General features: G+C 40.3%; 1 protein-coding gene across 2 annotated transcripts in view; it reads right to left on the reverse strand.

The window, feature by feature from the left end:
* The window catches only part of THRB (thyroid hormone receptor beta), a 553,290-nt gene that overhangs the window by 31,428 nt on the left and 495,497 nt on the right, over window positions 1-26,365 (reverse strand). Inside the window, exon 1 of one of the 2 annotated variants that reach the window (XM_069729992.1) lies at window positions 9,763-10,238. The exons of the other annotated variant lie outside the window; for it this stretch is intronic. Within the exon in view, the coding sequence (XP_069586093.1) occupies window positions 9,763-10,090 (328 nt within the window). The 5' untranslated portion in view covers window positions 10,091-10,238. Of the gene's footprint in view, window positions 1-9,762; window positions 10,239-26,365 lie in introns of those variants that run through there. 2 annotated transcript variants of the gene reach the window in all.

The following is a 26,365-nucleotide window of genomic DNA, read 5'->3' on the forward strand; positions in this document are numbered from 1 at the left end:
CAGGATCATGGGGTGCATTAAAAGAGGTCTGGATACACATGATGAGAGCATTATACTGCCTCTGTACAAATCCCTAGTTAGACCGCACATGGAGTACTGTGTCCAGTTTTGGGCACCGGTGCTCAGGAAGGATATAATGGAACTAGAGAGAGTACAAAGGAGGGCAACAAAATTAATAAAGGGGATGGGAGAACTACAATACCCAGATAGATTAGTGAAATTAGGATTATTTAGTCTAGAAAAAAGACGACTGAGGGGCGATCTAATAACCATGTATAAGTATATAAGGGGACAATACAAATATCTCGCTGAGGATCTGTTTATACCAAGGAAGGTGACGGGCACAAGGGGGCATTCTTTGCGTCTGGAGGAGAGAAGGTTTTTCCACCAACATAGAAGAGGATTCTTTACTGTTAGGGCAGTGAGAATCTGGAATTGCTTGCCTGAGGAGGTGGTGATGGCGAACTCAGTCGAGGGGTTCAAGAGAGGCCTGGATGTCTTCCTGGAGCAGAACAATATTGTATCATACAATTATTAGGTTCTGTAGAAGGACGTAGATCTGGGTATTTATTATGATGGAATATAGGCTGAACTGGATGGACAAATGTCTTTTTTCGGCCTTACTAACTATGTTACTATGTTATGGATTAGGGTATGGTCTTTGTTAATAATGAAAAAGACTTAAATTACTTTAAGAACATTTTTTTTCACTTACATATTGACGAAGCCTTGGGTGAAACGTGTGTTTGGCCTCATGGACCAGGACACATGTATTCTACCCCTGTGCATTTACATACCACCTACTGTAGATGTAAGTATTCACTTATTCTCCCTTTTTTACTAAAATTATGTAGGAACAGTCATAGCCCAATGCTCCCTGACTAAGAGTATTTATAAAAGGGTCTTCACTTCCCTGAAAATTGTTTGAGTACATAGTACATGTGCATTGGTACCACGTTTTGAGGAATACTTTGTTTGTACTGTATATATGTGCAGCGCCCCAGAGTCCTGGTTCGTTGCAGTAATGTTATTCTTCCACCAGGGGGAGTGATGTTACGTCTGAAGGCAATGGAGATCTTCTGTCCAAGTATCACAACCACTACACACTTCACACTCCAGTCCACCGGGGGGAGCCATGCTTTTATCTATTAGGGCACTCCTCACACTTGGGTAAAACTGGTGGGTTGGGGAGGAAGTTAGTCAGAGAAAGGGACAGAAGCTGACTGGAGGGAGAAGGAGATAGTCAGTGGGTCCTGACAGAGTTTGGCAGAGGCTGGCTGGGTTGGGTTCCAGCCAGCTCCAGACTGCGGCCTACGGAAGGAAGGTATACAGAGCTGCGCGTGCCCCACGTGCAGCAGCATCCTAAGAAGGGACACAAAAGGAATTGTGTTGCAGTGAGTGAGCAACGAAGTCATAGCAAAAGGAGTGAAACATCAGAGGGAGACCAACTAGAAGCAGGCTGCCTCTGAAGCGCAGGACCGGTAGCCAGAACACCGAGGGAGTAAAGAGCTCTATGCCGTTACTTCAGAGACTGGCAGGACAGTTAATTCCACGATATCTGCCCGACCATTTACACAGGAGGCACGGTGGCAACTTGTGGGGGCCGGGGCGTCTCTAGGGTCCCTATAGAAAGCATCAGGCCACCGGTCATACGTGTTTTGTTCAATCCGACCACGGGGAACAGTGAGAGGAGTAACAACAGAGAGGACCTTATTGGAGCTTATGCAAGTAGGGACCTACTGTATTACTGTGCGCTAGGGGAAGGCTATTGATCTCCACCTGGATAAGGGGACTCTGAATTTGCCTTCAGACCGGCCGGACTCTGCTTACCCTGTGGTCCCTACCCTGGATGTGGATGCTGAAGCCTTCAGTAAAGGTAAAGAGACTGCAACCTTGTGTCCTCATTATTTACTGCGCCTCACACCATCCATCATCTACTTACTGGGAAGCCCTGGGGATACACTTCACCTGTGGGAAGGTATACCATCTAGCTGCCATAACATCACCCCCGCAGACCCCTAAGCGGCGTCGGTCACCCTGACCGAATACCACAGGTGGCGTCACGAACATTATCCCTTTAAAGACCTTTAGCCCACAATTTACAGCGGACGTTCCCCTAGGGCCACGGACTGGGTCTGCCACCGTGACATCCCTACTGAGTACAGAATAAGGGCCCGAATCCGAGTACCCCACGACCCTGGCGGGGCACTACATATGTCTATTATATTCTTATATTTTTTAATGATATTTAAATCAAATGCTATTTTTTATGAGACTCATTTTGCACTCCTTTTTCTTATGTTGGTTTTCACACTTACATAAGTAACCTGAAAATGTATTTCGAATTGACCTTCAATAAAGTCAACAGACAGATTGTAACATATATGTTACATCCATGTCTGAACATACTGCTGCAATCCTTGCCCTGGTCACTAAGTGGCCCCGCACTAATACCGAGGGGACTGCTGGACGTTGGAAGCATGTGGAAGATTAGATTTTAGATTGCTGAAACTAGTTGTCCCTTGTCTGCTCATCTGTGTTTGGCTGCAGTAAGCTGGTAATGTAATTAGGTCTCTGCTGGGAGCCATAGGCAGGGATCCTTAATATATAAACCCCAGCAGATAGTCTCTGGCTGCCAGTTATTCAATTCACCGAAGACCTGGTCATTCTGATCCATTGCTCTTCCGTGCTATTTTGTATATCCTGTTTTCTGACCTTGTCTTGTATTTTGACCACCCGCTTGCTTTCTGATTTTGTTCCCGATGTAACCTTGTGATATTGGCACTGCATGCTGACTTTGTGGCCCCTGCCTAGGGGCCCCTGTGTAAGTTCAGATCCCTATATAGTGGTTCAAAGTTGAAGGCCAGGGCAACCTCTTGGATCTGGTAAGCGAAGTTGCTTGTGCTAAGCCTGTCTGTGAAAGTCCTATTAACAACTTTCAGGCTTCAAAGAATAGAGCACCAGTAACAAAATACAACATTAAGAGGTTTTATAGATTAATGTTTGTCAATTTACTCTCCAAATTGCCAATTTTACTTTGTCATGTGTATAAAAGGTGTTTGACAGGCCAAGACAAGTTAGTCTTTGCCCTTTTGAATGTACTGGAGTGACAAATCAACTGGAAAAATTGAAAATATTACAATAAAAAATGAATAGCTAAAACATGTCATTTTTTATACTTTTAGCATTAATTTAGTAAACTTCATTTAAAAGCAGATTTAAAAATGAAATTTAATGAATCAGGAGTGTTTGACAAGTGGCGTGCATCTCCTTGCACTTACTTTGCCTCAAATCTTACTCCATTCAGGGACTGCACTAATATATCTCATGTAACATCATGCATCCTTCCTGGCCTAATCTCCACTCATCTTAACTGTGTTGATTAAAACTGGCCTGCGCAAAAATGTGTTGACTTTTTCAAAGTGATTTACTCCAGAATTATTGCTTTGATGAATCGGGGCCTATATCTTCACATAATAGAAACTATTTCAATTTTCTCCATTAGAAAATAATAGTGTCTCTACTAGAAAATAAATATTGTTTCCATGTTTTCATTTATATATCTTATCTTTTTGAAACCCGCAGCACTTTTGCTAAAAATGTGTAAGTATATTATTGTACATGTGTAAATATACACTGTTCAAAAAATAAAGGGAACACTAAAATCCCACATCCTAGATATCACTGAATTAAATATTCTAGTTGTAAATCTTTATTCATTACATAGTGGAATGTGTTGAGAACAAGAAAACCTAAAAATTACCAACGTAAATCACAACTAATATCCCACGGAGGTCTTGAGTTGGAATGATGCTCAAAATCAAAGTGAGAAATGAAGTTACAGGCTGATCCAACTTCAGTGGAAATGCCTCAAGACAACGAAATGATGCTCAGTATTGTGTGTGGCCTCCATGTGCCTGTATGACCTCACTATAATGCCTGGGCATAGTCCTGATGAAGCGGTGGATAGTCTCCTGAGGGATCTCCTCCCTGACCTGGACGAAAGTATCCGCCAACTCTTGGACAGTTTGGTACAATGTGACGTTGGTGGATGGTGCGAGACATGATATCCCAGATGTGCTGAATCGAATTCAGGTCTGGGGAACGGGTGGGCCAGTCCATAGCTTCAATGCCTTCATCTTGCAGGAAATGCTGACACACTTCAGCCACATGAGGTCTGGCACTGTACTGCATTAGAAGGAACCCAGGGCCAACCGCACCAGCATATGGTGTCCCAAGAGGTCTGAGGATCTCATCTCGGTACCTAATGGCAGTCAGGCTACCTCTGGCGAGCACATGGAGGGCTGTGCGGCCCTCCAAAGAAATGCCACCCCGCACCATTACTGACCCACTGCCAAACCGGTCATGTTGAAGGATGTAGGCAGCAGAGCGTCTCCAGACTCTGTCACATCTGTCACATGTCCTCAGTGTGAACCTGCTTTCATCTGTGAAGTGCACAGGGCGCCAGTGGTGAATTTGCCAATCCTGGTGTTCTGTGGCAAATGCCAAACATCCTGCACGGTTTTGGGCTGTGAACAAAACCCCCATCTGTGGACATTGGGCACTCAGTGTTAGGGCTAGCGGAACGCACCAAATAATAAGATAGATTAAGGTGCATTCGCAGCCCGGGGTCCACCGTGCAGAGATGGAACCTGCTGCCAAGTAATGACGGACTATATGGCGGTACAATGTGAATACACACATGGGTTAACTTCACCCTGTGTGAAAGAAGCGAACCCTGTTAAGTCACAGGGCCGCGGTACCGCACACAAGAGCGCAAGCAAGGAGTCACCAAACTCAGACCCAAGACTTGGGATCTGAGTCCGACTAGACTACTTGCGCTCGACACAGCTAATGGGGTGTCAGCGTAACCAAAGTAATAATAAAATATGCACGAGAGTGCATGCGGTGCCGCACTGGTGGACGCCACTAACCACCCAGGCTTGGGTCAGGAAAGCGCTGTGAAAGCACACGGTGCCACACTGGCGGTCACAGCAATAGACGCTGAATAGTGTGTAACGTGCTGGTAGCTGAGTCGGGCGCTAGATAGCAATCACCCACCTTCCGCGAACAGACATCCAATAGGGAGGGGATTTTAATGAACGACTTTCACTCACAACACACACACGATTATCAAGTCTATACTAGCGCATGGCCGTGCGGTCATGCGCAGCTTATATAGTTGCAGCACGTTCAGGACCTTCCAATAAAGGACCAATGGGAAGCTGCTACCGAAGTTTTGCCCTTTCAGGACCTTCCTGGAGGACCAATGTGATGTGCTGCAGTACCTGAGCATGTGACCCTCGATCTCCAACGGGAGATCTTGCCCTGGGCATGCTCAGAAAGAGAAAAGCAGGACTTAGTCCCAAAAGCATCTGCTCACTGCTGCCCAACACTGACTTCAATGGCAGAAGCAGGAAAAGCAGCAGTAACTCTTTGTACAGAGTGAGACTGAGCAAGACGCTGGGACCGACGTCTCCGCTGAGCAGACTCCACTGCGGCTGGAAAAGAATGGGAGACCGCAGCGGAGATGGCTCGAGATTCCCCTTGTGCAGAAGCGGGAACTCGACACCTAACACTCAGACTATCCTCATGGAGTCGGTTTCTAACCGTTTGTGCAGACACATGCACATTTGTGGCCTGCTGGAGGTCATTTTGCAGGGCTCTGGCAGTGCTCCTCCTCTTCCTTGTTGCACAAAGGCTGAGGTAGTAGTCCTGCTGCTGGGTTGTTGCCCTCCTACGGCCCCTTCCACGTCTCCTAGTGTACTGGCTTGTCTCCTGGTAGCGCCTCCAACCTCTGGACACTATGCTGACTGACACAGCAAACCTTCTTACCACAGCTTGCATTGAAGTGCCATCATGGATGAGCTGCACTACCTGAGTCAATTGTGTGGGTTGTAGAGACTGTCTCAAGCTATCATGAGTGTGAAAGCACAACCTACATTCAAAAGTGACCAAAACATCAGTCAGAAAGCATTGGTACTGAGATGTAGTTTGTGGTGCCCACCTGCAGAACCACGCCTTCATTGAGTGTGTCTTGATAATTGCCAATAATTTCCATCTGTTGTCTATTCCATTTGCACCAAAGCATGTGAAATTGATGCGCTGGAAGAAGCAGGGTCTGCAGGGGCCGCGCCGGAAGTAGGTGAGTATAACTAGACAGACCCCGCTCCCCCTCCCCTGCTGACCCCCGGGTATGACTCGAGTATAAGCCGAGAGGGGGACTTTCAGCCCCCAAAAATGGGCTGAAAATCTCGGCTTATACTCGAGTATATACGGTATGTACAATACATGTTCTGCCGGATTCAGAACACATTTATGTATATAAACACACACGCACATACATACAGTATATATTTATGTGTGTATATATATATATATATATATGTGTGTGTGTATAAATATATATATATATATACACCGGACAACATATGCATAAGCGTTAAATTTAATAGGAAAGAAAGTTACAAATCTATGTTTAAGCAAATAGTGGAATACAAAAGGACAAAACACTCTGTTTCCTATATTATCCTTCACATATCTGTACTCATAGACAGAGACAGGTGTCAGATGGATAGATGCGATAGATAGATAGATAGATAGATAGATAGATAGATAGATAGATAGATAGGAGATAGATAGATAGACAGATAGATACTGTAGATAGATAGATAGATAGATAGATAGATAGATAGATAGATAGATAGATAGATAGATAGATAGAAACTGTAGATAGATACATAGATAAATAAATAGATACTGTAGATAGATAGATAGATAGATAGATAGATAGATAGATAGATAGATACTGTAGACATAAATAGATAGATAGATATTGTAGATAGATGGATAGATAGATACTGTAGATAGAGAGATAGATAGATAGATACTGTAGATAGATATTGTAGATAGATACATAGGTAGATAGCTAGATACTGTAGATAGATATTGTAGATAGATAGATACTGTAGATAGATAGATAGACTGTAGATAGATATGAGATAAATAAATAGATAGATACTGTAGACAGATACATAGATAAATAGATACTGTAGATAGATAGATAGATAGATAGATAGTTATAGATAGATACTGTAGATAGATATTGTAGATAGATAGATAGATACTGTAGATAGATAGATACTGTAGATAGATAGACTGTAGATAGATATGAGATAGATAAATAGATAGATACTGTAGACAGATACATAGATAAATAAATAGATACTGTAGATAGATAGATAGATAGATAGATAGATAGATAGATAGATACTGTAGATAGATAAATAGATAAATATTGTAGATAGATAGATACATAGATACTGTAGATAGATACTGTAGACAGATATTGTAGATAGATACTGTAAATAGTTTGATAGATAAACAAGAAAACAGGAGGCAACACTCCAATAAATTATGGAAAAAGTGGACTTCATTAGCCCATATGGTGTTTCGGCTGTGACCAGCCTTTCTCCAGCTTGAGAAAGGCTGGTCACAGCCGAAACATTGCCACAACATATGGGCTAATAAAGTCCACTTTTTTAATAATTTATTTGTGTGCTGCCCCCTTTTTTCTTTTTTATTGTTTATAGAAATGGATATTTGTTTGGAGGGCCCTGCACCCTGAGTTTTTCTATACGGTGCTGTTCCATTTTTTCTTCTACATAGATAGACAGACAGACAGACAGATAGATAGATAGATAGATAGATAGATACTGTAGATAGATAGATACTGGAGATAGATAGATAGATAGATAGATAGGTGACAGATACTGTAGATAAATAGATGATAGATAAATTAATAGATACTAGATAGGATTGATAATAGATAGATAGATAATAGATAGACAGATACTGTAGATAGACAGATGATAGATAGATAGATAGATAGATAGATAGATAGATAGATAGATAGAATGTATATTGAGAGCTAATCCGGGCCACAGTATCTGATTCAGTATTCCATATGTATGGTGCTGTACATGTAGAGCATTGGAACGTGCCATAGTGACTGTTCGATCCTTTACTCTGGAGAGGTTTTTCTCCAGTACAGGGAGATGTGAACAGAGAGATACATAAATACATGTAGTGGGTTGTGTTACACACAGAGTTGTCTTTTTATAACACTTATTCTCTAAGAGTCATTCCACTGTGACTCTTCTGATGCCCCGTAAACCCAGTGGGAAGGTTGAAAGGGGACACCTGTTCTCTTGTGTTAATGAGTAACTATAGTCTTCATTAAATCCAAATCAATGTTGATCAATAGGGACAAGCAAGTCCTTTCAGCAACCTTCTGTCCTCATCGCTGAATTAATTGCCTCTTGTAAGAAATTCAATAATGTTGATTTAACGCTAAATATATATATTTAGACTAAAGAGACATGACAGGCTCTATCAATACAATAATGTGCTATGTAACCAGTCTCCCATCGTATATACAGGTCACTTGATGGAAGGAGGCATAGTACTGAAAAGACATTTGAAATTAAATTTAGATGAAAATTTTAACAAATAAATATTGGAAAAAGAATATAGAACACTAAATGTTGTTTGTTGTAGAGCCTAATAGATTTATTGTGATGCTTTATCAAATTAAGAAATTGCAATGTAGAATATAAACAAGCAAATGGCAAATTCTCTATTATATTTCCCCCCAGCACAGACTCAGTTTTGTATAGTTGTTCTGCCGTTATGCTGTCCACATCTTCCATAATGTGGTAACATTATGTATTGTTTAATGACCACGGGACTAAATACATCGCTTAGTGTGAGGATATTAGTTTAGAGAGCAGACTGAATGAAATCTAATACAAAAAACAGTATTATCCAAAACAAATTGAAGAATCAGAATACATAATTAGAAATGATGAAGATACAATTGTCACAGGGACAGAGGAAACCTCTAGTGGGACTTCTCTGCCGGCTGCTTCACTAGTTAAATGTGCGAGTCGCTGGGTAATACACAGAAAAAAAAAGATTTGGACAGAAAGTTCCATGGGAATAAAGGCCAGATAACGACTATATTTCTTTTTACGTATAGAGAACTATTATATTACATAGTTTGTCATCTCCCCGGTCAATACATTTCTTGTATTATTTTGTGTAACGTTAACAGTCTTGTTATATCTGGATTTTTAAGCATGGAATAAATCTGAATATAAAAATGCAGAATTGTCCAGTATTAATTGAGATATTAAGAGAAAGAAACAGTATGATCATAGTTATTTTGCAGAAGGAAAATCACGACCGCGCCATGCACACAATTACTAGGTAATTAGCAGAAAGTAAGACAGAGCAGCTTCCAGGTATAGCTGTGTAACGGTTCACGGACGCTTCTCTACATAAATGTCATATTGTCAGTAATATTATATGTATGTGAAATATAGGGGTTAATTAAACAAAAAAGCCAGCGTCAAGCATCTCCGCTTCTATATGGGTGACGGAATTCAGCAGCACAAAGCACCCATGTAGCAGCTATCGCGAAGGGCGCACCGAGACCCCCCAATTTTGTACTGCTTTGTGTTCACTAATGAAGGGTCGTCTGAAGAATAGCACAAATTTCAAATAGCAAAGAAAATCTCTCGGGAAGAGAAATAAAAAAACATTTTAATCTCCTAGCAACACGGACAACGTCTTTTGGCTGATTATAGACGGGCTCGGAAGGACGGATATGTGTTAAATCAAATCTGCAACTTTAAAAATCCAAGACAGGTGAACAGAAAAACACTTATTAAAAACATGGAAAGACAAAAGCGTCCCTACCTTTTTTCTGGGAGAACATCGGAGACTGCCCCTGTGAAAAAGTTGCTTTTTCCTCAGAGAAATACTCGGGTTGGTTGTACGAATTCAGGGCCATGTCCATTTCTGAGTACTCGCTTTTAAACATGTTTCCAGGGTAACTGGAAGTATAAGCCTGATTCACCGCCCAGGCCTGATCCATATATATATTATTGTTGTGTAGGACATAAGCCTCACAAGAGCTGTAGGTCTCACTATCTTCTATATAGGTGCAGTACTCGGGGGGCTGCATGCAGAAGGTGTTAGATGCACACTGGGGCATTTCGTACATTTCCTGAAGGCAGTAGTTCATTTTGATATCCGGGGTGAGCTTCTACTTTACGTATGCACCACACACACACACGAGCAGGCATACACATGGAACGAGGGGAGAAAATGATGAATATACAATACAAACTGAAGTCTGTCTCAAAGCGAAGCACCCTGGTACGATTTGGAGCAGCACCTTGTGTGCTGAGATCCTATTTATATCTAGGATGTTACCGAGAAGCCAAACATGTTGGAAAAGAGATTTATGACAGTTTAAGGTCCTAATCTATGAGCCACGGCTAAATCCTAGGAAGATGGCTTCACAGACAGGTAGCAGAAGGTATTAGAGCCACAACACAAGGCGGGCTGACCACAATCCGGACTTCATTTAAGTTTGGGTAGTAACTTTGAGCAGTCATATTCAAGACCCGTCAGGGTGACATATTCTTGACAACTTAAAAAGCAAAGCCTAAGTGAGTCAGAGGGCTGCATAAAATCCTAAAATCAATAGGCTGAAGTTTTTAACTCTATCCTTTAAGAAACTCAATAGGAAAAACCTAGATGACCCGTACCAGATTCTAAAAGGTGATCATTGTAACCACATAATCCACAATCAGTTCTATTGATTTGGCGTTACAGCATTAACCTTCTGCATGATGGCAGGTATTGATTGCCATTCATGGACTGTCTTCATCAACCCGTCAAAAAGCATAGAAAAAAACATCTATTGATAATGAATACTAACATGAAGTGCTAATGATTCTGCATGGAGGAGGTATGGCGTTGTGTAGAATAACAGTTCATACATTTTCTAAGAAATGATTGTTAATGCAAGTTTGTTATCATAAGGTGGCATAGACCCAGCTGCACACATTTTCAACCTATCCTAATGCCATGCCACTTCTGCGGACAACTCCACTATGAAATGCTCAAATTTGTGGAAAATAACATAGAAAATAAGCTAATAATGCAATCAGATATCTCACCAATAAATAACCTTACATCAATCATACACGCTAGATATCCACAACCTTATAACAAATTACAATTCCATGTTTTGATGGAAATTAGGAAAGAACTAAATAATATAAAACCTTTTAATAACTCCATGTTGTCCAACTGGTGCAAAGCACACGTGGGTTACAGGCACATGATACAAACACTGGTGTTGTGCATGTTTCCACATGGCGCATTCATCTATCAAAGGCTACGGCATATATTAAAGAGTAAAGATGTACCATTAAAGCTAGATAGATACCACTGAGAGGAGCGCATGCTCTTTAGTGAAGACCACCCTGTGCTCTGTGCCACCTGGATGCCGGCTTCTGTATGCAGTTGTGGCTCCAGTGTATACAGATATATAATATTTTTCTATTTTAACAGTTGACTATTTAGGTGAGGTGCCATGCTATTAGGAAAATACCTCAAACTATGAGTGCATATTTATTAAAACTAGGGCTAAGGTCCCTTTAATAGTATAGTGCCTCACCTAAATACTCACCTGTTAAAAGGAGTCAGCAGATAGTCACCGATCAATCAAGCACAGGTTGTTGGTGCAAACTTGGCGTGGCCAAACTGTTCAATGATCTTTCCCAACTACTGTTTTACATCAATCTCTGCACTCCTCTTCCTTGATTAACAGCTCTGGCTTTATATAAAGGAGTGCAGATAAGTGGAAAACAAGTAGGTGGGAAGGTACAATAAAGTGTTTGGCCAATTTCAAGGGTACAACGAGCACCTTTGCATAGTTTGAACAGTCATTTTGTGATGGCAGACTCTCTTTAACCCCTTTGTAAACTTTGACATACCCATATGTCATGGTTGGGGTTCCCAACAATTGGCTTATGGGTACTTCATGATGATCATGTTGGGCACAGGCGTAATCACCGCTGGGAGCTCAGCTTACATGATAGCCGAGCTCCGGCTGTCATGGCCATGAGTGGTGCCTGCACTGCTCAAGGCCATATAACCCCTTAAATGCAGTGATCAATAATGATTGCAGCATTTAGAAGGCTGTGTGAGGGAGGGGACTCCATTTCCCTTCCAATCAGCAACCCGCAATGTCATTGCGAGGGTCCAATCATTGCCATGGCAACCAGAGGTCATCATGACGATATCTGGGTCTGTCAACTATGGAGGCCTTGTTAGACCATGCCAGGAGACTAGAGGCTTTGTTGTCAGTACACTGACAGGAATAATGCATTGCAGTGCTGGTGCATTGCAATGCATTATACCAGAGGTCAGAATAATAAAAGTTAAAAGATGAACTAAGTAAAAAGTTAAAAAAAGTTAAACATTTAAATAAAAAAAAAGTTTTAAAAATATCACAAAATGCCAAAAAAATGTAAAAACTATTATACCAATAAATACATAAATTTATATAAAAATAAAAACAAATAAAGTACAAATATTTGGTATTGCTGTGTTCGGAATGACCTGACCTATAAAACCATTACACTAGTTACACTAGTTAATCCCTTTAGTGAAGACAGTAAAAAGAAAACAAAAAAAAAAAACACGTGGCAAAAAACTAAGCTTTTTCATCATACCGTCGAAAAAAAAAGTGGAATACAATGCGATCATAAAATCGAATGGGAATAAAAGTAGTATTGTTGAAAATAACATCTTGTCCTGAATGGACCCCTCAAGGTTTTCTTCTATATCACGTCATTCGGAGAATTAGATGGAAACTACGATGTACAGTGGCTTGCGCCAAACCAACACAGCTCATCACCCCACGAACACCATCCTCACAGTGAAATATGGTGGTGGCAGCTTCATGCTGTGGGAATTTATTTTTTTCAGCATGGATAGGGAAAATGGTCCGAATATAGGAGAAGATGGATGGTGCAAAATACAGGGATATTCTTGAGCAAAACATGTTTCAGTCTGTCAGTGATTTGAGACTAGGATAAAGGTTTACCTTCCAACAAGACAATGACGAAAAGCATACTGCTAAAGCAACACTTGAGTGGTTTAAGGGAAAATGTATAAATGTTTCGGAGTGGCCTAGTCAAAGCCCAGAACTTAATCAAATTGAGAATCTGTGGTCAGACTTGAAGATTGCTGTTCACATACAACCTGAAGAAGATGGCAAGATATGGAAAGCTCATACAGACTTATCCAAAGTGACTTTCAGCTGTAATTGCAGCAACAGGAGGATCTTCAAAGTACTGAATTTAGTGAGGTGAATAGTAATATACACTGAAACTTTCAGTTATTTTATCCTATTTGTTGTTTGCATCACAATAAAAAGAAGACAAAATGTTTACAGTTGTAGGCATATTCTTTACATGAACTGATGTAAAACCCTCAAAAAAAGCTGAGAAATTCTAGGTTGTAAGGTAGAAAAGCACCATAAGTGCTTGGCATAGAGCGCAGGATAAATAAAAACAAAAAACATAACAACGAAAAGTTAAACTCAATCAAGGAAAAATAGCTAGTCCTCATTCAGGTCTGTCAAAGGAAATATAGGGGGCTTCCATGTTACTGGTAGCAAAAGTCACCTGGAAAAGTGCAATGGCTTCTCACCCTCCCAAAGAAATCCAGCAAATTCTGTGCTCCCAAATCCTAATGCTCCCTTCCCTTCTAAGCCCCAGAGTGTGCCTAAACTACATTTAGCATCGACATGTTTGGCATTTCTGTGACGATGAGAGCCCGCCTAATGTACGGAGCCATGTCTCCAAAAGCATGAGCTGGGCATAATGTACTGAGTACTACAATGTAGTACTGGGCACTATATTGGCAGATTTGCAATTTTCACTCTGCAACATCCACTGCTGCTTGCTTCTGGAAAACACACAAGGAGTCAAAATCGTCACTACACCTGTAGATAAATTCTCAGGGAGGTGATATTTCCAAAATGGGGTTACTTGAGGGGGGATTCTGACACTTGGGGGCTCAGTACATGGAGTACGTAAACTATTGTACGATAATTTGTTCTCCAAGAGTCAAATAGCGCTCCTTCTCTCCCGAGTTTTGCCATGTGGTTAAGCAGTAGTGTACAGTTACATATCTGGTATGGTTACATTCAGCAGAAATTGTGTGAAAATTTTTGATGCCATTTTTATTTATTTACCTTGGTGAAAATGTAAAATCTGGGGTTAAATCAAAATTTTTGTTGTAAAAATATAATCATTTCACCTTATCTGCCCAATGGTATAACATTCTGTGACACACCCATGATGTCAATATTGTCACTGCACCCTTAGATGAATTCATTGAGAGGTGTAGTTTATTAGATGGGGTTCTGCTTTTCTGGCACCTCAGGGGCTCTTCCAGTGGGTCATGGAACCTGCAAACTGTAACCACAAAATTTGCACTAAAACATGGCACTCATCCCTTTGGAGCTCTCCACTGTGCCTGACAGGTAGTCCCTGATTACATGTAGGGTACTGGTGCACTTAGGAGAAGTTGCACAACAACCTGTAAGGTCCAATTTTTCCTATTTGCCCTTATAAAAATTACATTTTATTAAAAATTAAAATCTATAGCTAAAACAACATTACAGTCGGAAAAATTGAATACTTCTTTCTTCATTGACCTAAATTTACCACTAACGTAAAGTAAGATGCGTCACAAAAACAGTCTCAAAATAACTGGGATCTGTTGAAGCGTTCCAGAGTTATGACTTCATAAGGTGACACCGGTAAGAACTATAAATTTGTACTGGTCAGTAAGGTGAATACTGGCTGCTGGGGCTAAACTAGTAAAAACTTATGTATACATACAGCTACCAAAGAGGACAAAGGATTTTCAATATTATACACTTCACATAGAAAGTTAGATGACTTTTTCTAAGAGGAGAGGATGCTCAAAACATGCTCAGGCATCCGGGATGCCTCTTTGCAGATCCAGACTATACCGATACATAAGGTTTTGTTAGTTTAAAGGGAGTATTTCAGCAGAAAATGACTGTTCGAACCAAGCCAACTTTTTTAGTGCACCATTGAAGTGACCAAACAGTTTGGTGCACCTTCCCAAAGACTACCGTAATTTTATGCCTATTGTGATGAGGGAGCAGCCGCCATCTTGAATACGGGCATACTAACAGAGATTGGCGTGACTCATGAATAAAGTTCCTTTTAACATGGTAATGGAATTAAGCTCAGTGTAGCAGGCAGAAGGTACTTCAAGGCTCTATGAGGAAGCCACACCAGCAGGGGACAAGGAGGTGCCTGGGGGCTCAATTAAAGCACGCATGTCAAGTGGCAACAGGATACACGTCCATTGTGGCCTTCTAGTCGAATCGTCTCCAAAATGGAATCATGAATTATGGACGCATCGTCCGAGGTACAGGTTCATAAAAAATATCCCCCTCGACCTAAAGAAATTGTGCATCTGACAGTGCAACTCCCGAGTCCATGGGAGTTCTGGAACCTGAGATATGGAGATCAGCCTCCCACAGCGACCAAATGGGTCCAGGTTTGGTCACTGGGCGACCGGCAGAACAAACCTTGTGCGCTGGTACCGCCCGTGTGCTGATCCGATCATCCTGAGAGAATTTATCCCATCTATTAGATATTGGATACAGATCTTGCAGGGAAGCTGAGGGGTGGAGATTCTTAGCGCGCCCAGGTACAGGGGGAGGGACACTACAGGGTTAATAGCTGGGACCCTTGGAGAGTGGGACAGAACAGAGGAAGAAGACTAACTAAGGAACTAATGGAGAGGGTATGCCAGCCAGAGGGGAGCAAGCACACGCTTTCTGGGGGTTGCCCGGCAACTAAGTCTTGTACCTGCAGATGCTGATCCCCCCGGCTTCCACAAGCAACCTTCAACCTGGTAAATTGACCTCCAGCTTTATGCCTTTAAGCCCTGTATTATTATTGTTATATTTTACTCTGACTGTAACTCTTGATATACAGTGGGGCAAAAAAGTATTTAGTCAGTCAGCAATAGTGCAAGTTCCACCACTTAAAAATATGAGAGGCGTCTGTAATTTACATCATAGGTAGACCTCAACTATGGGAGACAAACTGAGAAAAAAAAATCCAGAAAATCACATTGTCTGTTTTTTTAACAATTTATTTGCATATTATGGTGGAAAATAAGTATTTGGTCAGAAACAAACAATCAAGATTTCTGGCTCTCACAGACCTGTAATTTCTTCTTTAAGAGTCTCCTCTTTCCTCCACTCATTACCTGTAGTAATGGCACCTGTTTAAACTTGTTATCAGTATAAAAAGACACCTGTGCACACCCTCAAACAGTCTGACTCCAAACTCCACTATGGTGAAGACCAAAGAACTGTCAAAGGACACCAGAAACAAAATTGTAGCCCTGCACCAGGCTGGGAAGACTGAATCTGCAATAGCCAACCAGCTTGGAGTGAAAAAATCAACAGTGGGAGCAATAATTAGAAAATGGAAGACATACAAGACCACTGATAATCTCCCTCGATCTGGGGCTCCACGCAAAATCCCACCCCGTGGGGTCAGAATGATCACAAGAACGGTGAGCAAAAATCCCAGAACCACGCGGGGGGACCTAGTGAATGAACTGCAGAGAGCTAGGACCAATGTAGCAAGGCCTACCATAAGTAACACACTACGCCACCATGGACTCAGATCCTGCAGTGCCAGACGTGTCCCACTGCTTAAGCCAGTACATGTCCGGGCCCGTCTGAAGTTTGCTAGAGAGCATTTGGATGATCCAGAGGAGTTTTGGGAGAATGTCCTATGGTCTGATGAAACCAAACTGGAACTGTTTGGTAGAAACACAACTTGTCGTGTTTGGAGGAAAAAGAATACTGAGTTGCATCCATCAAACACCATACCTACTGTAAAGCATGGTGGTGGAAACATCATACTTTGGGGCTGTTTCTCTGCAAAGGGGCCAGGACGACTGATCCGGGTACATGAAAGAATGAATGAGGCCATGTATCGTGAGATTTTGAGTGCAAACCTCCTTCCATCAGCAAGGGCATTGAAGATGAAACGTGGCTGGGTCTTTCAACATGACAATGATCCAAAGCACACCGCCAGGGCAACGAAGGAGTGGCTTCATAAGAAGCATTTCAAGGTCCTGGAGTGGCCTAGCCAGTCTCCAGATCTCAACCCTATAGAAAACCTTTGGAGGGAGTTGAAAGTCCGTGTTGCCAAGCGAAAAGCCAAAAACATCACTGCTCTAGAGGAGATCTGCATGGAGGAATGGGCCAACATACCAACAACAGTGTGTGGCAACCTTGTGAAGACTTACAGAAAACGTTTGACCTCTGTCATTGCCAACAAAGGATATATTACAAAGTATTGAGATGAAATTTTGTTTCTAACCAAATACTTATTTTTCACCATAATATGCAAATAAAATGTTAAAAAAAACAGGCAATGTGATTTTCTGGATTTTTTTTTCTCAGTTTGTCTCCCATAGTTGAGGTCTACCTATGATGTAAATTACAGACGCCTCTCATCTTTTTAAGTGGTGGAACTTGCACTATTGCTGACTGACTAAATACTTTTTTGCCCCACTGTATTTTGACTGTATATTTCTTTTAATTACCTAGTGCGCCCTTAAGGCAATTAAATCATAAATTAATTTTGGGCTGATCCTTTTACTCTGATTACGAATCTTAGAATACCCAGCGTGGGTAACAGGGCAGTCTCACCGGCGGTCATTTGCTCTATGTGCAGTTCCCTTATTGACCTGAGAGACAAAGGGGGTGCCGGAGAGCTGTGCCTGTGTAGTTACGTCATGGATTGGTGACATGGGAGGAATCGGGTTTCCTTCACACCTATCTGCATTCCACTTTGTAAAGTCAAAGCTGTCAATCAAGGGAGAGGAGGGCGGAAATAGCTGGAAAACAAGAGATAGTCATTTTGTGTTAATAAATCCCCTTTAAATTAATAAAACCTTATCTGTCTACGATACGAGATCTGCATTTGTACACAGACAAAAGCATCTAGGATATTCGAGCTACAGGGCTTGTCTAGACCTTCTGTTCCTCTAAGTAGCAGTCATCTAACTTTTATGGGAAGCGTATAATATCAAATATGCTTTGTTCTCCATGGTAGGTGCATGTGTTACAAGGAGACTTAAAGAGAATCTGTCAGCAGATTTTTGCTAAGTAATTTGAAGACAGTATACTATAGGGGTTAAAACAGATGTTTGTAATGTCTCTTTTATCAAGCTATGTGGTTTTGTTTGCTTGTAATGATTGTTTTAGCACCAGGAGCTTATCATGCTTTACACAACATAAAATTTGATTAGAGTTGGAAAGCTGCAGATTTCTTTTCTGCAAATCATCCATGAGTTAGGACCATGATTCCTTTCTACCCCCACACTACATGGTTTGTTAAAATGGTGCTGACATCTTCTTTATTAAAAAGATTGGGGACAGGGTAGTGACTACGGTATGTGTTGGTAATATTTTGTCAACATTTTGTCAACATTTTGGCCATAATCAAGGCTTTCTTATTTTCTGCTAAAACCTGTCACCAGTTATTTGAATTACCTTTCTTCACCTTTTAATATTGAGGAAACATTAGAAACTATCAAACACCTGACGTCTCATAAATCCCCGGGCCCAGACGGATTTGGTAATGATTATTACAAAACTTTCGGAGATCTCCTGTGCCCTCACATTACCAGGATATTTAATGTCGCTTCCAAAATAGGTAATTTTTCCAATGACATGACTGAAGCAACCATAGTCCTAATTCCTAAGACCAATACTGATTCTAATAAAATCCCTAACTACAGACTAATCTCCCTTATTAACTCAGACTTGAAAATATATGCCAAAATTTTAGCTACAGACAATCGACAGATGGAACAAGAAAACTTATTAACCTTATTAAATTGATCAAATCTAAAAAAACTCAAATCAACAATAATCTCACTCGACGCACAAAAGGCTTTTGATCGCCTGAATTGGACCTACTTGGAGGTTTTCACTCACAATTTCTAACTAATGTGATGGCACTTTACTTCAGTCCCAATGCGAGAGTATATGTAAGTAATCATTTGTCAAATCCTTTCATAATTTCCAATGGTACCAGACAGGGTTGCCCACTATCCCCCTTACTGTTTGTCTTGGCTATTGAGCCTCTGGCGCAATCAATAAGAGAAGACCCTGATATTTCTGGCATAGTAACTGGCCAACGGGAACATAAAATCGGCCTTTTTGCGGATGACATAATTCTATCAGTTTCTAATCCCTACAACTCTATTCTTAACATTTTACCCCTACTTCGGACCTTCTCAAGGGTTTCCTATTTTAAAATAAATGACTCTAAATCTAACATTTTACAATTCAACCTAGATGTTAACCAGATCGCTAGTATCAGGAAATTAACAACATGGCATTGGTCTGAAGACACTTTGACTTACCTAGGTCTAAAATTCGACAGAGATATAAACTCTTTGATTCAAATCAATTTTGAATCACTTTTCAAATCAATCGATATGGACCTAAATATTTATGGGGGTAGGAGACTCTCTTGGTGGGGTAAAATAATGACCTTTAAATCCTACATATTGCCAAAGATACTATATGTCATTAGATCTCTTCCCTTAAAGATTTCTCCTTCATTACTGACTAGTTTACAATCTCGCATCTATCTTTTTATTTGGGGAGGTAAAAGAGCGAGAATAGCAGCACATCATTATTATGAATATTATTTATTGGTATAGCGCCATTTATTCCATGGCGCTTTACATGTGAGGCCCGCCCGCGAAGGCTCACAATCTACAAACACATTCTTTATAAAAGTAAAACCCTAGGGGGTGCAGGCCTCCCAAATATTTCTGCTTACTACTATGCCTTTTTGATAAAAAATAGTTTATATTGGTGGCCACATTCAGAAATTCCGGCTTGGTATGTTCTTGAACTATATTTTAATAACAATAAATTGCCAAATGGTTTAATTCTAGACTCTCTTCTTCTTAAAAAAAAACGAAAACGAAACATCCCATTTTTCAACCAATTTTGGAAGCAAGGAAAAAATTGGCATTTCCAAAGAGAGGCACTAATAAATTTGACGCTTTAAATAACTTCTCCTTACCCCTTATATGTTCTTTGTTTGGGCATGATATTGATTAATAAACTAAAAGACCTTCTCATTGATTCCAAATGCCAACCATTTAGTTATTTTAAAAACAAGTACAATTTTCCCTCCTCTCTTTTCTGTCATTATCTGATTTTGAAAGAGAGTGGTAATAAGTTCCTGAAAACTGCCCCGCGCATTTCTGAATCGGCTGCCAATCTGATCAATAATATTGACCATGGTATTTTTTGGAGTGTGAAATACATATATAATTGGATCAACAATTGCTTGGATTTTATCAAGACCCAAAACATAATGAAATGGGAATCAGAGCTTCACTTAACCCCTTTACCCCCAAGGGTGGTTTGGACGTTATGGAGCGGGCCAATTTTTACAATTCTGACCACTGTCCCTTTATGAGGTTATAACTCTGGAACGCTTCGACAGATCCTGGTGATTCTGACATTGTTTTCTCATGACATATTGTACTTCATGACAGTGGTAAAATTTCTTTGATATTACCTGCGTTTATTTGTGAAAAAAATGGAAATTTGGCGAAAATTTTGAAAATTTCGCAATTTTCAAATTTTATGCAATTAAATCACAGAGTTATGTCACACAAAATTCTTAATAAGTAACATTTCCCACATGTCTACTTTACATCAGCACAATTTTAGAACCAGCATTTTTTTTGTTAGGGAGTTATAAGGGTTAAAAGTTGACCAGCAATTTCTCATTTTTACAACACCATTTTTTTTAGGGACCACATCTCATTTGAAGTCATTTTGAGGGGTCTATATGATAGAAAATACCCAAGTGTGACACCATTCTAAAAACTGCACCCCTCAAGGTGCTCAAAACCACATTCAAGAAGTTTATTAACCCTTCAGGTGTTTCACAGGAATTTTTGGAATGTTTAAATAAAAATGAACATTTAACTTTTTTTCACAAAAAAATTACTTCAGTTCCAATTTGTTTTATTTTACCAAGGGTAACAGGAGAAAATGGACCCCAAAAGTTGTTGTACAATTTGTCCTGAGTATGCCGATACCCCACATTTGGGGGTAAACCACTGTTTGGGCGCATGGCAGAGCTTGGAAGAGAAGGAGCGCCATTTGTCTTTTCAATGAAAAATTGACTGGATTTGAGATACGACGCCATGTTGCGTTTGGAGAGCCACTGATGTGCCTAAACATTGAAACCCCCCACAAGTGACAACATTTTGGAAAGTAGACCCCCTAAGGAACTTATCTAGAGGTGTGGTGAGCACTTTGACCCACCAAGTGCTTCACAAAAGTTTATTATGCAGAACCGTAAAAATAAAAAATCATTTTTTTTTCACAAAAATTATCTTTTTGCCCCTAATTTTTTATTTTCCCAAGGGTAAGACAAGAAATTGGACACCAAAATTTGTTGTACAATTTGTCCTGAGTACACTGATACCCCATATGTGGGAGTAAATCACTGTTTGGGCGCATGGCAGAGCTCGGAAGGGAAGGAGCGCCGTTTGACTTTTCAATGCAAAATTGACAGGAATTAAGATGGGACACCATGTTGCGTTTGGAGAGCCACTGATGTGCCTAAACATTGAAACCCCCCACAAGTGACACCATTTTGGAAAGTAGACCCACTAAGGAACTTATCCAGATGTGTGGTGATCACTTTGACCCACCAAGGGCTTCACAGAAGTTTATAATGCAGAGCCGTAAAAATAAAACAAAAATTATTTCCCACAAAAATTATTTTTTAGCCCCCAGTTTTGTATTTTCCCGAGGGTAACAGGAGAAATTGGACCCCAAAAGTTGTTTTCCAATTTGTCCTGAGTGCGCTGATACCCCATATGTGGGGGGAACCACCATTTGGGAGCATGGGAGGGCTCGGAAGGGAAGGAGCGCCATTTGGAATGCAGACTTAGATGGAATGGTCTGCAGGCGTCCCATTGCGTTTGCAGAGCCCCTAATGTACCTAAACAGTAGAAACCCCCCACAAGTGACCCCATATTGGAAACTAGACTCCCCAAGGAACTTATCTAGATATGTTGTGAGAACTTTGAACCCCCAAGTGTTTCACTACAGTTTATAACGCAGAGCTGTGAAAATAAAAAATTCTTTTTTTCCCACAAAAATTATTTTTTAGCCCCCAGTTTTGTATTTTCCCAAGGGTAACAGGAGAAATTGGACCCCAAAAGTTGTTGTCCAGTTTGTCCTGAGTACGCTGATACCCCATATGTTGGGGTAAACCCCTGTTTGAGCACACGGGAGAGCTCGGAAGGGAAGGAGCACTGTTTTACTTTTTCAACGCAGAATTGGCTGGAATTGAGATCGGACGCCATGTCGCGTTTGGAGAGCCCCTGATGTGCCTAAACAGTGGAAACCCCCCAATTATAACTGAAACCCTAATCCAAACACACCCCTAACCCTAATCCCAACGGTAAACCTAACCACACCTCTAACCCAGACACACCCCTAACCCTAATCCCAACCCTATTCCCAACCGTAAATGTAATCCAAACCCTAACTTTAGCCCCAACCCTAACCCTAACTTTAGCCCCAACCCTAACTGTAGCCTTAACCCTAGCCCCAACCCTAACCCTAGCCCTAACCCTAGCCCCAACCCTAGCCCTAACCCTAACCCTAACCCTAACCGTAATGGGAAAATGGAAATACATTTTTTTAATTTTTTAATTTTTCCCTAACTAAGGGGGTGATGAAGGGGGGTTTGATTTACTTTTATAGCTGGTTTTTTAGCGGATTTTTATGATTAGCAGCCGTCACACACTAAAAGACGCTTTTTATTGCAAAAAATATTTTTTGCATTACCATATTTTGAGAGCTCAAATTTTTCCATATTTTGGTCCACAGAGTCATGTGAGGTCTTGTTTTTTGCGGGACGAGTTGACGTTTTTATTGGTAACATTTTCGGGCATGTGACATTTTATGATCGCTTTTTATTCCGATTTTTGTGAGGCAGAATGACCAAAAACCAGCTATTCATGAATTTCTTTGGAGGGAGGCGTTTATACCGTTCCGCATTTGGTAAAATTGATAAAGCAGTTTTATTCTTCGGGTCAGTACGATTACAGTGATACTTCATTTATATCATTTTTTTATGCTTTGGAGCTTTTATAAGATAAAAACTATTTTATAGAAAAAATAATTATTTTTGCATCGCTGTATTCTGAGGACTATAACTTTTTTATTTTTTTGCTGATGATGCTGTATGGCGGCTTGTTTTTTGCGGGACAAGATGACGCTTCAGCGGTACCATGGTTATTTATATCTGTCTTTTTGATCGCATGTTATTCCACTTTTTGTTCGGCGGTATGATAATAAAGCGTTGTTTTTTGCTTCGTTTTTTTTCTTACGGTGTTTACTGAAGCGGTTAACTAGTGGGACAGTTTTATAGGTTGGGTCGTTACGGATGCGGCGATACTAAATATGTTTACTTTTATTGTTTGGTTTTTATTTAGATAAAGAAATGTATTTATGGGAATAATATATATATATATATTTTTCATTATTTAGGAATTTTTTTTTTTTTTTTACACATGTGGAAATTTTTTTTTAAACTTTTTTACTTTGTCCCAGGGGGGACATCACAGATTGGTGATCTGACAGTTTACACAGCACTCACCAAGCGCATGCTCTGAGCAGTCACTTGGTAAGCCACCTCCCTCTCTGCAGGACCCGGATGCCGCGGCCATCTTGGATCCGGGCCTGCTGCAGGGAGGGAGGTAAGGAGACCCTGGCGCTGGACGTACTATTCCGTCCATGGGAATTAAGGCCCACCCCACATGGACAGAATAGTACGTCCAATGGCAGAAAGGGGTTAAATTCTAATACTATAGATTGGGAGGTGGCTTTTTCCACATGCCTTGCCTCCATTGCTATATCTCTCCAAGAGACCCATCATAAAATTCTAACTCTTTGGTACTATACTCCCGCCAGGCTAGCAAAAATTAATCAATCCCATTCACCAGATTGTTGGAGGGGATGTGGTCAACGGGGTAGTTTGATTCATATTTTGTGGCATTGCCCTTACATTAGACCCTTATGGACGAATATATCGAACTTGATCAATAAAATTCACTCCACAGACATCACATTATCTCCATAACTAGCTTTATTGTCTCTGGACACCCAGACAATCTCACCATCCTTGGTTGTGATTATTATTCACATCCTGCTAATTACTAAAAATTCTATTGTTTATCATTGGAAGAGGTCAGATCCCCCTTTGTTTCAGGATATTATGGATAAAATCCACACTCATAACTCCTATGAACACAAGTTGGCCCTGATTGATAACAAATTTGAAAAATACTCCAGAAAATGGTCCAGATGGATAGAATTGTCTCCTCAAGTTTAATATTGTACTGTTTTTTTACTTATTCAACGTTGTGATAGTTATTTTCAGAGAAATATATACAAGGACTTGCAGGTCCTTCTTGTTCCCTTCTTTCCCCTTTTTGCCCCTTTTACCCTTTCCCAACCCTCTTCCACTTATTATAAATGTTTAAAATGTTCAATAAAAAGTTTGGAAAAGAAAACCTGTCACCAGTTTTTAATCTTATTCTATTTCCACTTCCCCTTAAGTATTCTGTGAATTTTTGTTGTTTTTTCCAATCTGCCAGTTTCCAGAAATATGTGCCTTCATATTAAGTGCACCCATTTGATTATTTGTATGGTCTTTATAGTATTTCTGATGTGTTTTCTAAAAAAAATACCCATATCATAATACTGGCACACTGGAGTACCAGCAAATCTTATAATTAGTGATCAGACAATACATTCGGCACTATTCGTTACTCGCACGAATAGTATGGATTTGGGCTATTCGTTACTCGGCGAGTAATTGGATATTCACCTCGGTATATTCGAGTGACCTGCCTAGAATGTTTGGCACTTTATTTGCAGCCAATGAACATGCTTGGCCAGTAATGCCGATGCCTTCTTTGCTGTTACATTACTGTAATTGGCTGGCTTTCCAGCATCTTAGCGACTGTTTAAAGGCTGCTGGCGCCATCTTGCGCACATTGCAGCTGGAAACAGAGTAGGGAAAGCGTAGTGTCAGTGTAGAGAAAGTGAAAGGAGCATAGGGAGAGTGATAGAAGGTCATAGTGAGAGTTATTTATTCCAGAAAGCTCTCTTAAGAGCTCAAGATTGTGTAGAGATTACTTATTTGTTTGGTGGTGATTTAAATGGTCAGAGATTTAATACGAGGGAGGGTGATTGGCAGGCATGTTGGTCTTCTCATCATTGCAAGTACATGCTGCAGATCTCTGCTATTTCCACTGTGTTGCATAGTAGTTAGTATTATGAACAGACTGTGGGATTAGGGTGAAATAGGAGGGCTTCATCAACTACCAAAACATAAAAATCAGCTATTTGTAGAGGGAAATAATATTAGGCAGTACCAGCACATAGAAAACCATTTGTTGAGAGCTACATAATATTCTTGTGTAGCAGCCTATATATATATGTTTTTTACCACAAAATAATATTCCTCTGTGGCAGCATATAGTAACATCCATTTTAAAATCGAATTGCTAAATAATATTTCTCGTCTATTGCTTAAAATATTTGTCGAGCAGTTGTGCGACTGGCGCCAATCGGGTAGAGATAATCTAATGTGACAATTTAGCAGGGGCAATAATCTTCATTACTCCGCATTTGGAGTGTGTCAGCAAGGCGGTCTAAAAACAAATCATAATTTCCTATTGTTTTAAAAAACAGCGTTTTTTTTATCTAGCAGTTGTGCGACTTGTGCAAAGTCTGCAGAGATACACAAATGTGACTATTTACCTGTAATTTACATCAGTCTGCTGTTGCCGTGTATAATCAAGCTGCGATCTCCAAAAAAATAGCCACACGTTGCTAGATATAGTGAATTTGTGCATAAGACCTTTGTAAGGGTACTTGTGAAAAAATAAAGCCAGCGTTTTTTGGTTTCATAAGCATAACAGATTCAAGATAAGGTGACGTTAAGAGACGTGGATGTGGTGGTGCCCGCCAAGGCTGTGTGACAGATCCAAAGGTGACTGTATCTCATTCTAAGTTCCTGTCAAAATTTGGTCAGCGCGCTACACCACTAATGAACCTAGACTATTAAGAATAACATGCTGTGAAAAGAAAAAAAAAGTAGTATTGACAAGAAAAAAAGGAAGGGGGAAGGAATCAAATATACAAAACAAATATGAATTAAAATCTCAAAATAATATAAACAAAAATGGAAAATTGAGAAATAAATAGCATAATGTGAAAACATAGAAAAACATTAAAAAACCTAATAATGATAAGCTATTTTGTTTCTCAAATTTAATCCAAAGGTAA

Source organism: Ranitomeya imitator, chromosome 6, assembly GCF_032444005.1.
Source record: "Ranitomeya imitator isolate aRanImi1 chromosome 6, aRanImi1.pri, whole genome shotgun sequence".
In the NCBI taxonomy this organism is placed as follows: Eukaryota; Metazoa; Chordata; class Amphibia; order Anura; family Dendrobatidae; genus Ranitomeya; species Ranitomeya imitator.